We start from the raw sequence: 13,968 nt of genomic DNA, 5'->3' as shown, positions 1-13,968 counted from the left end.
CTATACACTAAAACTTCACAGGGTAAACCTTAGTTGCAGTGTCTAATCTGAAACTGTATCAATATACTATTGATATGTTACTAATAGCTACTAATGTAACTATTACATTAAAATTCTTTTAACTATCTTGCACTTTGAATGGATCTTTTACATACGCATGGTTTTTAACATCATGCATTGTTCATGTGGAAAATATTGGTTTGCTGAGTCTGGTAATCTTCCAAATGTTGATCTATTTCGTTATGTAATACTAAAATGTCACATTTATTAATATCCCCATGATTTCATCAGTAAATACTAGGAAGCAGTTAAGCTCAGGGTGGGTAGATGACAGTTTTCCAAAATTCTAATTTTCACTTAAGAACTCAAATTTTATCATTGGCAACAATTTGCCAGTTGTTTTTCCTTGAATTGACAGGCTCCTTTTTATCCATTTTCAAGAAATGTCTGACAAATATCCAAGTATGAAGAGCCATAGTTTTTTAGTAATTTTTAAAATTAATTTATTTTTATTGGAGTATAGTTGATTTACATTTTTAGTAATGTTTAAGACTAAAAATGGTGTTCCATGAACAAGGCAGCCAGTTCAGATTGCAACTCAATTGCATGAGTGCTTTAACTTAAGATAACCACCAGTATGTAACAGAACTGCTTTATGTATACTTCCCATTTTACCACACCGAATATTAAAACAATGTTCACATGACAGTTGAGATTTAATACATTTTACTTACTTTTTAAAATCGAGGACATAGTTATGTGAAATGTCCAAGTTTTTACTGCAAGTGTGTGGTGACACAGAATTCAATGACTGCTATTACTTGTGCAGTTTAGAGCCATCACCCTGATTTGCACTAAGGTGCTAGCAGTTTTACTCACTATTGGCTTTGCACCATCTGTGCAAATGTCAACAAAGAAAAAAGGCAAGTAACATCTTGGTATTATTATGAAAAGAATTATGATCTCATGGAGGCTCCTGAAAGGGTCTCTGGATCTTCTCCACTTCCCAAAGATCAAGATCTGAGAGCCACTGCTGCAGCTACTAAGTTTTCTTGGGGACTAAGTTTTCATTATGAGTATCCATTATTATGCCACAAGTTAGGACTGCCAACACAAAGGAACCTCTACTCTGAAAACATTTCATTCCACTATGGAATGAAAAACAGTCTAATGCTGAAACTGTTTCATCTCCTCATCTTCACAAAACATGTAAAATTTTTAGAGCCTACATTTCAGCCTCCCAGACATCTATTTTCATTCTAAGAGCAGAATTATAGAATGTTGTATCTAAATGCTATTAAATATCAAAATTGTCTTTAACTTTCTTCTAAACAAAAGACAGGTGGTATAATGATAAACAGGCAGCAGTGTTCACCACAGTTTTATAAGGAACAGATATTATAAAAGCAAAAAGGAATGTATGATACAGGAGAATCACAAAGCTAACATATCTAAAACCAAAAACAGTATAGTACTTTGTGCACTAAAACATCCCTAACTATATCAAAATTCCACCCACATGATTGCACTTAATACTCTATTTTATTTATTCTATATTAGAACTAGTTTGAGGATTACAACTATGTCCTGATGCAAACTCTAGTCATGTTACATAAATCTTAAGAGCAACAACAGCAACAACAAAAAAGTCCCTATTGACCATTTTCAATCATATAAAGGAGTCATAAAATTTCTTTTATGGCTTTAGCACTATTTAGTATATCCCAATTTCTCAAAAGGGATGCTAATTCAATTACACATGTTGACTCTTTTTAAAATTAGTCCTTCAGAATGTTCATAACCAGCCAAATTTTTGTGAAATTGTATCACCAATAAGTAGATCTTAAAAAACAGAAAAATCAAGGAAATTGTTTCCCCCAAATTACTAATCAACAAAATTTAGTCAATTTGAAAAGGAAATGAAAAAACTGTATAAGACAACTGGTGCCACCCTCAACACTAGAAAACAGGGGAGCAATGTCCACGAAAGTTTTGGAAAAAGAACAAGCAGTGTAAGATCTTATAGTAACCCAATGTGTGCTTCTAGAACAGAGGCAAATGAAGAACCGTCTCAAGCAGAGAAATGTAGGACCTGTGGGTGTTTCTCAGAAGTTCAGCCAACCAAGAGAAAAATTTAAATAAGGAATTCAGAACTACAAGCACCCCAGTAAATAGACTGGTGGAGTACTAAATCCTCCACTTAACAAAATAGCAAAAATCAGGCTGTGAGGAATGGAAAGGAAAGAAAATGTTTAAGAAGGATAATATTGACGTTGCTCTAAATTAGGAGAAGTATGCTTTAAGTAGGGGTTGGAGAGGGGGGAGATACAGATAAAGATATAAAATTTATTTGTCCTCCACTGAAGACCTTGTAGGAACTATTATCCCTTACAGTGAGAAAATATTTAACAGAAGTTCATAAATTCTTTTACTTTCACCTTGTTTATTCCCTTTAAACTAATATAAAATTGATTTTAGAAAAACCACACACAATTACCTGATAACAGCATCTTCTAGACTTGTCCCTATCCAGATATCTACCCCTTCTATCTGCTTATATGCACATATGTCTGGAGTATTATCACTTAATATTAAGCAATGGTTTTTTCTGATGTAGGACTTGGGGTTATCTAAGGTTTTTAAAATTTCTTTCTTATTTTATTTTACCACCTCCAGTTTATTTTTTTTTTTTTTGTGGTACGCAGGCCTCTCACTGTTGTGGCCTCTCCCGTTGCGGAGCACAGGCTCCGGACGCACAGGCTCAGCGGCCATGGCTCACGGGCCCAGCCACTCCGCGGCATGTGGGATCTTCCTGGACCGGGGCACGAACCCGTGTCCCCTCCATCAGCAGGCGGACTCTCAACCACTGCGCCACCAGGGAAGCCCTACCTCCAGTTTATTTTTTTACTTTTTTCCCCAGCTTTATTGAGATATCATTAACATATAATATTGTGTAGACTTAAAGTGTACAATATATATGTACTTGATATGTGCATATACCGTGAAGTGATCACCACAATAAGATTAGGTAACATATTCAACAACTCACATAGTTAAAATTTTAAGCGGTGTGTGTGTGTGTGTGTGTGTGTGTGAGACAGAGAGAGAGGGAGAGGGAGGGAGGGAGGGAGAGAGAGAGAGAGGGAACTTAGAAGATCTACTCTCACAGCAACTTTCAAATATACAATACAGTATTGTTAACTATAGTCACCATGCTGTGTATTACATCCCCCAAATTTATTCATCTTATAACTGGAAGTTTGTACCTTCTGACCACATTCCCCCATTTTCTAAAAACAATTTTGTTTCCTTTCTCTTTTCTTTAAGTTGCTTCAATTGTTTATCATTTTGTTAAAATTAAGTCATTATTCAAAATAACAAAAATAAAACCCTCTCTATTGGGGAACAAAACCACTGTACTGTTATGTTATCAATAATTAAGGACATCACTTCCCAGTATTTCTTCTAATGGCAATGTGAAGAAAACTATACTTTTGTTTCAATTAAAATACTGCATTCATCTCTTTTTAGACTATTCATACATCAGGAAGTCATGTCTTACCTTCTGAGCATACAAAACACCAGCTAACATTAACATGCTCATGATTTCGGCAGCCACGTCTGGGGGTAAAGTGATTGGGGCAGATGATGCTATTGGATGCAAGGATCTTTGATCCAGCAGCCAGGCAAAAATCATTGGCATGGTATGCCACTGGGCAGCGGACACAGCGCATCAGTCGACCTAAAAATAAGAGAAAAACCAGGGAGAGACAAAAGAAAAAGGGATTAAACATAAAAACGATGTGAGTTATTCAAGTTTATTTGCTAGCACTGGGAAAATGCCACAAACAAATGGAAGCACTACTAGATCAAGAGACCTTAAACACCCAATTCCCTAAGAAAAGCTCAGATGGGAACTATATGATAAATGGCCTTAAGGAGTCCAATCTCACAACAGTAAGTGAGTCTACCTCAACAAGAATAAGCCCTACTCAAACCACTGTCCTGACTGGAAAACAGAATCAGCTGCAGACGAAACGGTGGGGGTTGGTGTGTGTGTACAATCAGATTAAAAGACCAGATGGGAGAAACACTAATGCTTGCTTTCCTTGGCTGGTACTCTGTGATTCTTAAAGCCTTTTAGGTGAATGAATGAACCTCTCTACCTCCACCCCCCCATGAGATATATCCTCTAACATACTTTACAAACCAAAAACCACTACCCAAACCACCCCAATGCTACCTACAATAGCAGCTGAAAAGGAGAAGGTAGCTGATGGTTAAGCTGCAATTTTGATCAAGCATGTTACTGTACTTAGGACTGACAAGATCTATAGTGCCAGGAAATCATCTTACAGAAGATATCGCCAGTCTGATTAAAAGAAAAGTCAACACTGCCACATTTTTCCTGCCAAATCCCCTTTGGGAGAAGTGGGCTCTTTGGGCCTACAAGCATTTAATAGTAGAGATACAATATTTGGCTTTCAGAGAAATCAGTAAGAGACCCACTAGTACTGAGCAGAAAGAAATGATTGGGGCTTCCCTAGTGGCACAGTGGTTAAGAATCCGCCTGCCAATGCAGGGGACACGAGGTCAAGCCTTGGTCTGGGAAGACCCCTCTTGCCGCAGAGCAACTAAGCCTGTGAGCCACAACTACTGAGCCTGCTCTCTAGAGCCCACGTGCCACAACTACTGAGCCTGCGTGCCACAACTACTGAAGCCTGCATGCGCCTAGAGCCTTTGCTCCACAGTAAGAGAAGTCACCGCAATGAGAAGCGCCCTTGCACCACAATGAAGAGCAGCACCCGCTCGCCACAATTAGAGAAAGCCCACACGCAGCAACAAAGACCCAACGCAGAAATAGATAGATAGAATCCGCCTGCCAATGCAGGGGACACGGGTTCGAACCCTGGTCCGGGAAGATCCCACATGCTGCGGAGCAACTAAGCCCCTGCACACAACTACTGAGCCTGCACTCGAGAGCCCGTGAGCCACAACTACTTAGCCCACGCGCCTACACCCCATGCTCCACAAGAGAAGCCACTGCAATGAGAAGCCTGCGCACCGCAAGGAAGAGTAGCCCCCGCTCGCAGCAACTAGAGAAAGCCTGCACGCAGCAACAAAGACCCAATGCATCCAGGGGGGGAAAAAAAAAATCAATAAATTTATTTAAAAAAAAAAAGAAAGAAATGATTGTTTTCCCACTGGGAATGGATTTAGAAACTTGAGTTTATCTGCACCCACATAATAGTTTTGGAAACCTCAGCTCTCAAGCTAACCATGAAGCAGGAAAAAATTTTCTGGATAGGAATTTCCATTTAAAAAAATAAAACAAATCAGCACAAAACAAAAACCTCAATTCTACCCTATATGCATGTCTGAATGATATCACATCTGATAACCATACACATAAGGGCCCACAGAAGAAGAATACACTTTATTCTGATGAAGGAAGACATCCAGCAGAGGAAAGTCCCTGGTGGTCCAGTGGTTAGGATGCTGTGCTTTCACTGCAGAGGGCGCGGGTTCAATCCCTGTTTGGAGAACTAAGATCACACAAGCCACATGGCGCAGCGCAGAACAGAACAAAACAAAACAAGATGTCCAGCAGAACACCTTTTCAAACTAAATGTCACATGAATTCCAAATATTTAAAACTACCACATAATGCCGGAGGTTCCATAAAGCACATGTAAAAATGTGGTGACTGCTAAATTTGTCCATTACTCTCTTATCTCTCACATAAAATGCTGGTACTCTGACAAAAGCTAGAGGCTATGAAGAGATATGCCAGATAGCATCTGAAACATCCATTGCCAATGAGACTGAGGTTCTATAATTAGATTGGTCTACACAAACCCATACCTTTAGATGCAGAAACACTGGCTGGATTAGCAGCATGGCAGGTTATACATATGTGGAGGGAACACCGGAAGCCCTTGTTCTGCAAGACAGTGGGTGGATATTTCTGGACACACTCTTCATGGTAAAACTTTCCACATAAGGGCAGAAGGCACCTTTTAACATCTTCCCCACTCTGCTTGCATACAAAACAGGTATGTATTCCTAGGAAACAGGAAGAAACAAATTAATACTAACTCAAGAATTCACTCAATGCTAAACCATTAGATGAAAAGTTAGTGAGTACACAATTCTGCACCAAATTCCAACATGGGGTGGGGGTGGAGGGTGCCCACACCACAAAGCAATTCTCTGATACCATCTGGTATCCTACAATTCAACTCAATTCTGACACCATCTACTTGGAGATAATATCAGATCCCACAGATTAAGTAAGGGTTCAGTCCTACAAGACTGCCTCCCACCCCAACCCTTACCAGTTCTAAGTCAAGGCTGTCATCTGTACTTCTGACCAACTGGCTATAAATCAGAGGTTGGGTTCAATTAACTTGCAAGAGTGGGTCACAGAACTCAGAGAAACACTTTACTTACTAGATCATCAGTTTACTAAAAAATGATGTAGTTCAGGAACAGCTAGTTAAAAGAAATGCATAGAGTAAGGTATGGGGAAAGGGCTCAGAGCTTCCAGGGCCTCTCCAAGCACGCCACTCTCCCCTAATCTCCATGTGTTCACCAACCCAGAAGCTCTCCAAACCCCATCCTTTTGGGTTTTAATGGAGGCCACATTACATAGGCACGACTGAATAAATCACTGGCAATTGAGGACTAATCCAACCTCCAGCACTCTCCCCTCCAAAAAGGTCAGGGGGAGATGGAACCCTCTAATCACATGGTTGGTTCTCCTGGCAACCAGCTCCCATCCTTAGCTAGTTCCAAAAGTCATCTCTCATTAACATAAAAAAAGATACATCTTTATAGCCCTCATCACTTAGGAAATTTCAAGGGTTTCAGGAGCTCTGTGCCAGAAACTGGACAAAGACCAAATATGTATTTATTAAAAATCACAATATCATAGTGAAGAACATTATAATAGACTGATCAGGATGACAACACAAACCTACTGAACAATCTTAATACCACTATTAAGGGGGAAAATTTAATACATGTTTGCTGCTATAGGAAGTACACATCCCCCACAAAGGATTCTTGCCAAAGGAAAATTGATTTGACCTGATCCAGCCTCTAGATCTAACTACAAGTTTCCATAAAATACGGAGGACAGAGGAACAAGTAAAAGGGACACCTCAAGGATGCAATCAGCCAAATTTAGAATGTAGAAAACTTGGCAGACAAATGACCATTGTCTCAAGAAATAAAGAACATTAAAAAATTGGGTGAGGGGTCCCTCAAATATGTGCAGTTATTGGGATCCAGCAATGAGGTTTGTCATGTAGGGGTGACAAGTAAGGTTTGATTTAGCACAGGCCCAGTAGGGAAACCACATTTGGATACTGAGCACTTAAAATGGCACTAGTCTAAATTGAGATGTGTAGTCAGTGTCAATACACGTTGGAGTTTGAAGACCTAGCACATAAAAAAGAATGTAAAAAATTTCAGTCATTTTCACATTAATTATATGCTGACATATTTTGAATATATTGGGTTAAATAAAACATATTTTTGTTGTAAAAAACAAAAATAATTGGGTGAGGGGAATAGTACTGTTGTAGATTAAGAGAAGTTTAAGAGATGAATTTTTTAATTAAAAAATACAATACAGGGACATTATTTGGATCTTGATTCAAAACACTATAAAACAATATATTTTGAGACAAAGTGGGAAAATTTGAAAGTGGGACTGGGTAGTTGATGACACATAGGAGTCATTGTATACAATGGATATATATTTTTAAAATGTTAAAAAAAATATGCTAGTTACATATATTTTGAACTATATGAGTAAAATGAGGCAAGAAGTTGATAACTACTGAAGCTAAGTGATGAATATGTTGAGATTCTTTATACTGTTCTCTCTACTTCTGTATATGTCTGAGGATTTCTGTAATAAAAAGTTTAAGAGAAAAAAAAAAATTCTACCTCTCGCTGGGAAGCAAAACAATGTAAGGGAAAGAGCCCAGGCTTGAGGGACAGACAGACCTGAACACGAATCCTGCCTTTGGCAGCTGCTGGAAATAGGAACACAGTAAAATAATCCACCTCATCTTTATAAACAGTGAGATCACCAACTAATAATAATTTTAGAAAAAAATTTTAAATAAGTATTTGAAAAGAAGCAATCTACTGCCTGATACTGAATAACTGGCAGCCAATACTTAACTGGAGTAGCCTAAATTATGGTGTGGTCATCCTACTATAGGAAAACAGGGTGACCCAGAAGAAATAGTAAATGACTCCTTTATTCTTACTCTACACATCTTTACTAAAACTAGGGTAAAATTTTCTACCCTCAAAAATAATAACCTCTCTTTACCTCACATAACATATAAAACTTAATTCAATATAGATCACAGACCTAAATGTGAAACTAAAATTAAAAAATTTTCAGCAGAAAACAAAATCTTTGTGACATTGGGTTAAGCAAGATTTCTTAACCAAAGTCCATTAAAAAAATTTGATAAACTAGACTTCTTCAAAATTAAAAACTTCTGCTCTTCAAAGGATACCATTGAGAAAATTAGAAAACAAGCCACAGATTGGAAGAATAATTTGGAACGTATATATCTGATAAAGGACTTGTAGCCAGAATACATATAAAGAACTCTTAAAACTCAACAGTAAGAGAACAACCCAGGACTTCCCTAGTGGTGCAGTGGTTAAGAAGGCGCCTGCCACTGCAGGGGACATGGGTTCGAGCGCTGGTCCGGGAAGATCCCACATGCCGCGGAGCAACTAAGCCCATGCACCAAAACTACTGAGCCTACACTCTAGAGCCCGCGAGCCACAACTACTGAAGCCCGCGCGCCTAGAGCTTGCGCTCCGCAACAAGAGAAAACACCACAATGAGAAGCCCGCACACTGCAATGAAGAGTGAGTAGCCCCCGCTCGTCAACTAGAGAAAGCCCACGCACAGCAACGAAGACCCAACACAGCCGTAAATAAATAAATTTATAGGGAGAAAAAAACCCCAAATTAAAAAAAAATTTTGAACACTCTTCCTCAAAGAAGACAGAAAAATAAGCACATAAAAAGATGTGTAACATCATTCATCATTAGTGAAATACACATTAAAACCACAATAAAATACCACTACACATCTGTCAGAATGGCTAAAATTAAAAAGACTGACAATACCAAATGTTGATGAAGATGTGGCAGAATTAAAACTCTCACAGACTACCGATGGGAATATAAAATGGTACAAACACTTTGGATGTTCCTTGAAAAGTTAAGCCTACCATATGCAGCCATTCTGCTGTTAGATATTTACACAACAGAAAAGAAAGTGTATCCATACAAAGGATACACAGTGCTTTATTTATAATAGCCAAACCTGAGAACTATCCAAATGTACATCAATAGATGAGTGGATAAACAAACTCTTATATCCATACAATGGAATACCACTTGGCAATAAAAAGAATGAATTCTCAATACCTGCAACAATGTTGTTTAATCTCAAAGTAACTAGGCTGAGTGATGGTTTCAAAGGTGTATGTACACAAACACACACCAAAACGTCACAGTGTACACTTTGTGTAGTTTACTGTACATCAATTACACCTCAATAAAGCTGTTTTAAGAAAGAAAATGAATTACTGATACACACATCAACACAGATGAGTCTCAAAAACATGCTGAGCCAGACACAAACTCTAAAAAAAAGGCAAATCTAATGTGCTCTGAACAGAAAGCAGGTCACTGTTTAACCTGAAATTGGTGATGGGGGTGAAGGGGTGAGGTGCAAAAAAGACTGACTGGGTCTGATCACAAAGGAACTTTCTGGTGTGGGTGTATACATTTTATCGAAACCTATCAAAACATACATTAAAAGGGGTACATTTATAGTAGGCAAATTACTCTTCAATTAAGTTGATTTTTTAAAAAAGTAGTTCTGCCTTAGATTAGCCTGGTTCAGAGAATATCACATCATAATAAAGATGAGACTAGCAAAACTGGATCACTGGTACAAAAGGCAGGAAGATCTCTCTAAATGGTTATCATCAAAAAATCCACAAACAATAAATACTGGAGAGGGTGTGGAGAGAAGGGAACCCTCCTACACTGTTGGTGGGAATGTAAATTGGTACAGCCAGTATGGAGAACAGTACGAAGGTTCCTTAAAAACTAAAACTAGAACCACCATATCATCCTGCAATCCCACTCCTGGGCATTTGTCTGGAGAAAACATGGTCTGAAAGTATACATGCACCCCAATCTTCACTGCAGCACTAGCAGTGATAGCCAAGACATGGAAGCATCCTAAATGTCCATCAACAGAAGAATGGATAAAGAAGATGTGGTACATATATACAATGGAATATTACTCAGCCATTAAAAAGAATGAAATAATGCCATTTGCAGCAACATGGATGGACCTAGAAATTGTCATACTGAGTGAAGTAAGTCAGAGAAAGACAAATATCATATGATATCGCTTATATGCGGAATCTAAAAAAAATGATACAAATGAACTTATTTACAAAACAGAAACAGACTTAGAGAAGGAACTTATGGTTACCAGGAGGGAAGAGTTGCGGGGAGGGATAGTTAGGGAGCTTGGGATTGACACTGTACTCACTGCTATATTTAAAATTTGAAAAAGAATAGATATATGTATAACTGAATCACTTTGCTGTACAACTGATATAACACAACATTGTTAATCAACTATACTCAAATATAAAATAAGAAGTTAAAAAAATTTAAAAAAAAAAGAAGAAGAAGATCTTTCTAAGAGAATTAGGGCAATAGAGATATGCACGTATCTAAAATTTGTTTCTAAATTTTAATTACAGGGCCGGGACACCGTATGGCACATAATGATCAAAAGCCCAACGTGTGTAGAAGGCAAAATAACCCCACAACTATCTTGTCTTCCAGCTTTTGTACCTACACTGCTGAAAGTGGTAGCAGAAAGATGAAATAACTCAATCTGACATGGCCATCTATTTACAGACACAAGTTAATTTCACCTCTTATTTCCCACAGGGGCTAGTCTAAGCCTACACTCTTCCCTTCAGGTTATAAACAATTTTTTTCCACCATTCTCACCAAGCCAAGGAAAAACCTCAGTGTTCATCTCCCTCACAATTACATGGTACATTCCCTTTTAATCTTTTTATCTCTTCAAGATTATCCTCTCCTGTCTCTGTGACTGTACTCCAATTATTCCCCCTCCTGTTACGGAAATTTATTTCCCTACACAATTCTTAACCTTCATCCTACTCAAGATGTTCTTCCTCCTGACCCTCTAATATCCTCCCTTCAGCTACTGCTCCCTTTTCCACTGAAGTCAAGCTTCTGTAAGAAATAGTGTATACTGCTACCCATTCATCTTTCAGTTTGGATTAGTAAGGCACTCTCTCACTGCCAAATACAATAGATCCCCTTTTCACTCTAGAACCTCCTTGGTCTGTTTGCCCCATCTGCCTCTGCTGATGACACCCCATCCCCATGGCTTCACAGACATTCCTTCTTGAGTAGCTCCTCCTCACCCTCCAGTAGCCCCTTTTAAGTGGATATCCCCCAGTAGTGTCATTAGCCCTCTTCTCACTCTACAGACGCTTTCTCTTTGGGCAGCATCATGCTATGGTTTTTAATGCCTTACGAGCATAAAATCTTTACCGTCAACCCTAATTTCTTTACTACTTTCATACTGTAACATCCATTCATAACGCTGAAAAAAGAGCAATCTCCTTGAGAGAGCACAGCTGTGAGGTGCTTTACAGGCTGGTCTCATCTGACCATTCCTAGTTTCTGACCCAATCCGTATATTGTAACTCTCACAAAATAGCTCTCTTCTTTTTGCTAAGCAGTTTTACTGATGTATAATATACACAGAAAAGTGCACACATTATAAGTTCACAAATAATCATGAAGTGAACATATTTCTTGATCACCACTCAGATCAAGAAACATAAAATATCATCAGTAACCCAGAAGTCTTCCTCGTCACTACCTATGCCTCACCTCTTCCCTAAAATATCTTAAAATATCTTAAACTCCAAACATACTGACCTATATGCTTCCTGTTCCCCAAATATTTCATACTTACTTTATTAGACCTTCTATCCTTCCCCTCCACACACCGATTTCTATTTCTCTCTTAAAACCAAACTCAGATATCTTCCTCTGTAGCACTGGTGCATCTTCATTCACACAGCACTTTAACATTCACAACAACACGTTTTGCACTGTATTATACTATACATTCATTATTCACTTGAGTTTTTTTGAAGGCAAAGACCACAGAGCACCTATCTCTATGTCTGTAGGAATTAGCCCAGTATTGCCACAAAAAAAAGTGTCTCCAATAAATGATTTTTTCCTAAAAAACTTGAAACTCAAACCTTCCTTGGAAGAAGACCTTTCTCTAACTACTTTACCTGTGCGACATTCATTGCAGATAAATTTTCCTCTGGGCATTTCAGTTAATCCAAGGCACTCCAGGTGGAAAGCCCCACAGCACTGAGCCTCACATAATAGCAGCTCACCCAGTTTCTCACAGTTCTGTTAAGAGAAAGAAAACAGATCTGTCTATAGAAAAAGATTTTTAAAAATCCCAAGCAGAAGGTCTTCATTAAAGCAAAAGTTAAGAAGCAGCTTTGCCAGAAACAAAAAATCCCACCATTCATTCAGCTAGTATTTAATGATTACCTCCTCTATGCCAGGTACCACAGGTCCCTGGCTCCCATCATTCTTATACTCTAAGGATACAAAGGTATAAGTAAACAATTAAACAAACAAAAGATATCAGAAGATGTAAGTATTTGGGTAGAGCCCTCAAACAACAACTTTGGATTGGGTGATTAGGAATGACTTCTTAGACTGGGCTCTGAATGACAAGTCAGCCACATGATCTGAAGAAGGGACCAAGAAGGCAGAAAGTACAGAAAGCCCACAGACAGGAAAAATCATGGCATTCCTATGAATCACAATGAAAGCCAGTGTCACTGGACAAAAGTGAACAAAAGTTAGAAGTGGTAGAAATGAAGTAAGAAAAAGGCAAGCAAGGGCCTGACTGTGTGGCCTTACAGATTACGGTACAGAGTTTCAGATTTTATTCTAATTGCAAAGGTGTGCCATTATAATGAGCGCTGTACCAAGGGAAGGCTGAAATCAGGTATTCATCTAAAAACAGATCCCTATGACTGCTACATGAAAAATTTCAAGAGTAAAAAGGTGAGAGGAAAAGCAGAGATAATCGAACAGGTTACTGCAATGGTTCAAGCAAGAAATACTGGCCAGCTGGGACTTGGGTCGTAACAGTCCAGAAGGGCCCTGATTAAGATTTGAACAATCCCTGAGATACACCTAGAACCATATTAAAATCAGAGAGATCACCTTTCTGAGACAATCTCACTAAAACAGGGTGTCAATGATGATACAGCCTTAGGAAATAAAGATCGGGATCTGTTGCTTTTGAAAACGTTGTATGATTTATGAAAATTCTGCACATTCCCAACATTTGTTACTTTTCACCCCTCTAATATCCTGACTTGTTTCCCCATAGTGATTAGCAGAAAAATGATAAAAATGAAAAAACTCTTATACTTATTCTGTAAGACAAGAAAGGGGGAAAGATGGCCAGGCAAGTCTAATATCCTCAAGAACCCAAAGAAACCGAACAGGTCTTGGCCACTTAACATCAAAGCTTAAATAAGCAAACGAGTAGGAGAGCTTTGGGAATAAAAGGCCAGAGGCAGCCAGGGATTAAGAGGGGACCCCAAGGGATTCTGAGCTAGTCTTTCATGTTTGGCTCTCCCATGATCTACTATTCATGACCAAAAATTGACAAATGCCATAAATGTTACATGTTTTGTTTTGTATATTCAGACTGCCAGCAACATCAGCTTTCCTGCACGATAAACAAATTCGCCTTCATCACTTAAACAGGAAAACTTCAATTACAGTATGTACTGAGGA

At 38.5% G+C, this 13,968-nt stretch overlaps 1 protein-coding gene across 7 annotated transcripts in view; it reads right to left on the bottom strand.

Moving 5' to 3' along the window:
* The window catches only part of NSD1 (nuclear receptor binding SET domain protein 1), a gene marked incomplete at its 3' end in the record, with an annotated part of 136,853 nt that overhangs the window by 30,532 nt on the left and 92,353 nt on the right, over nt 1–13,968 (bottom strand). For all 7 annotated transcript variants that reach the window (XM_082650799.1, XM_082650800.1, XM_082650803.1 and 4 more), the window contains 3 exons: nt 12,429–12,552; nt 5,866–6,066; nt 3,563–3,742 (listed from right to left, as the gene is read on the bottom strand). In XM_082650799.1, coding sequence (XP_082506925.1) covers nt 3,563–3,742; nt 5,866–6,066; nt 12,429–12,552 — 505 coding nt within the window. The remainder of the gene's footprint in view (nt 1–3,562; nt 3,743–5,865; nt 6,067–12,428; nt 12,553–13,968) is intronic.

This window comes from Grampus griseus (genome assembly GCF_964374135.1).
Source record: "Grampus griseus genome assembly, chromosome: 3".
Lineage (NCBI taxonomy): Eukaryota > Metazoa > Chordata > Mammalia > Artiodactyla > Delphinidae > Grampus > Grampus griseus.
Note: the sequence above shows the minus strand (reverse complement) of the source record. Positions and strands in the feature narration are given on the sequence as shown.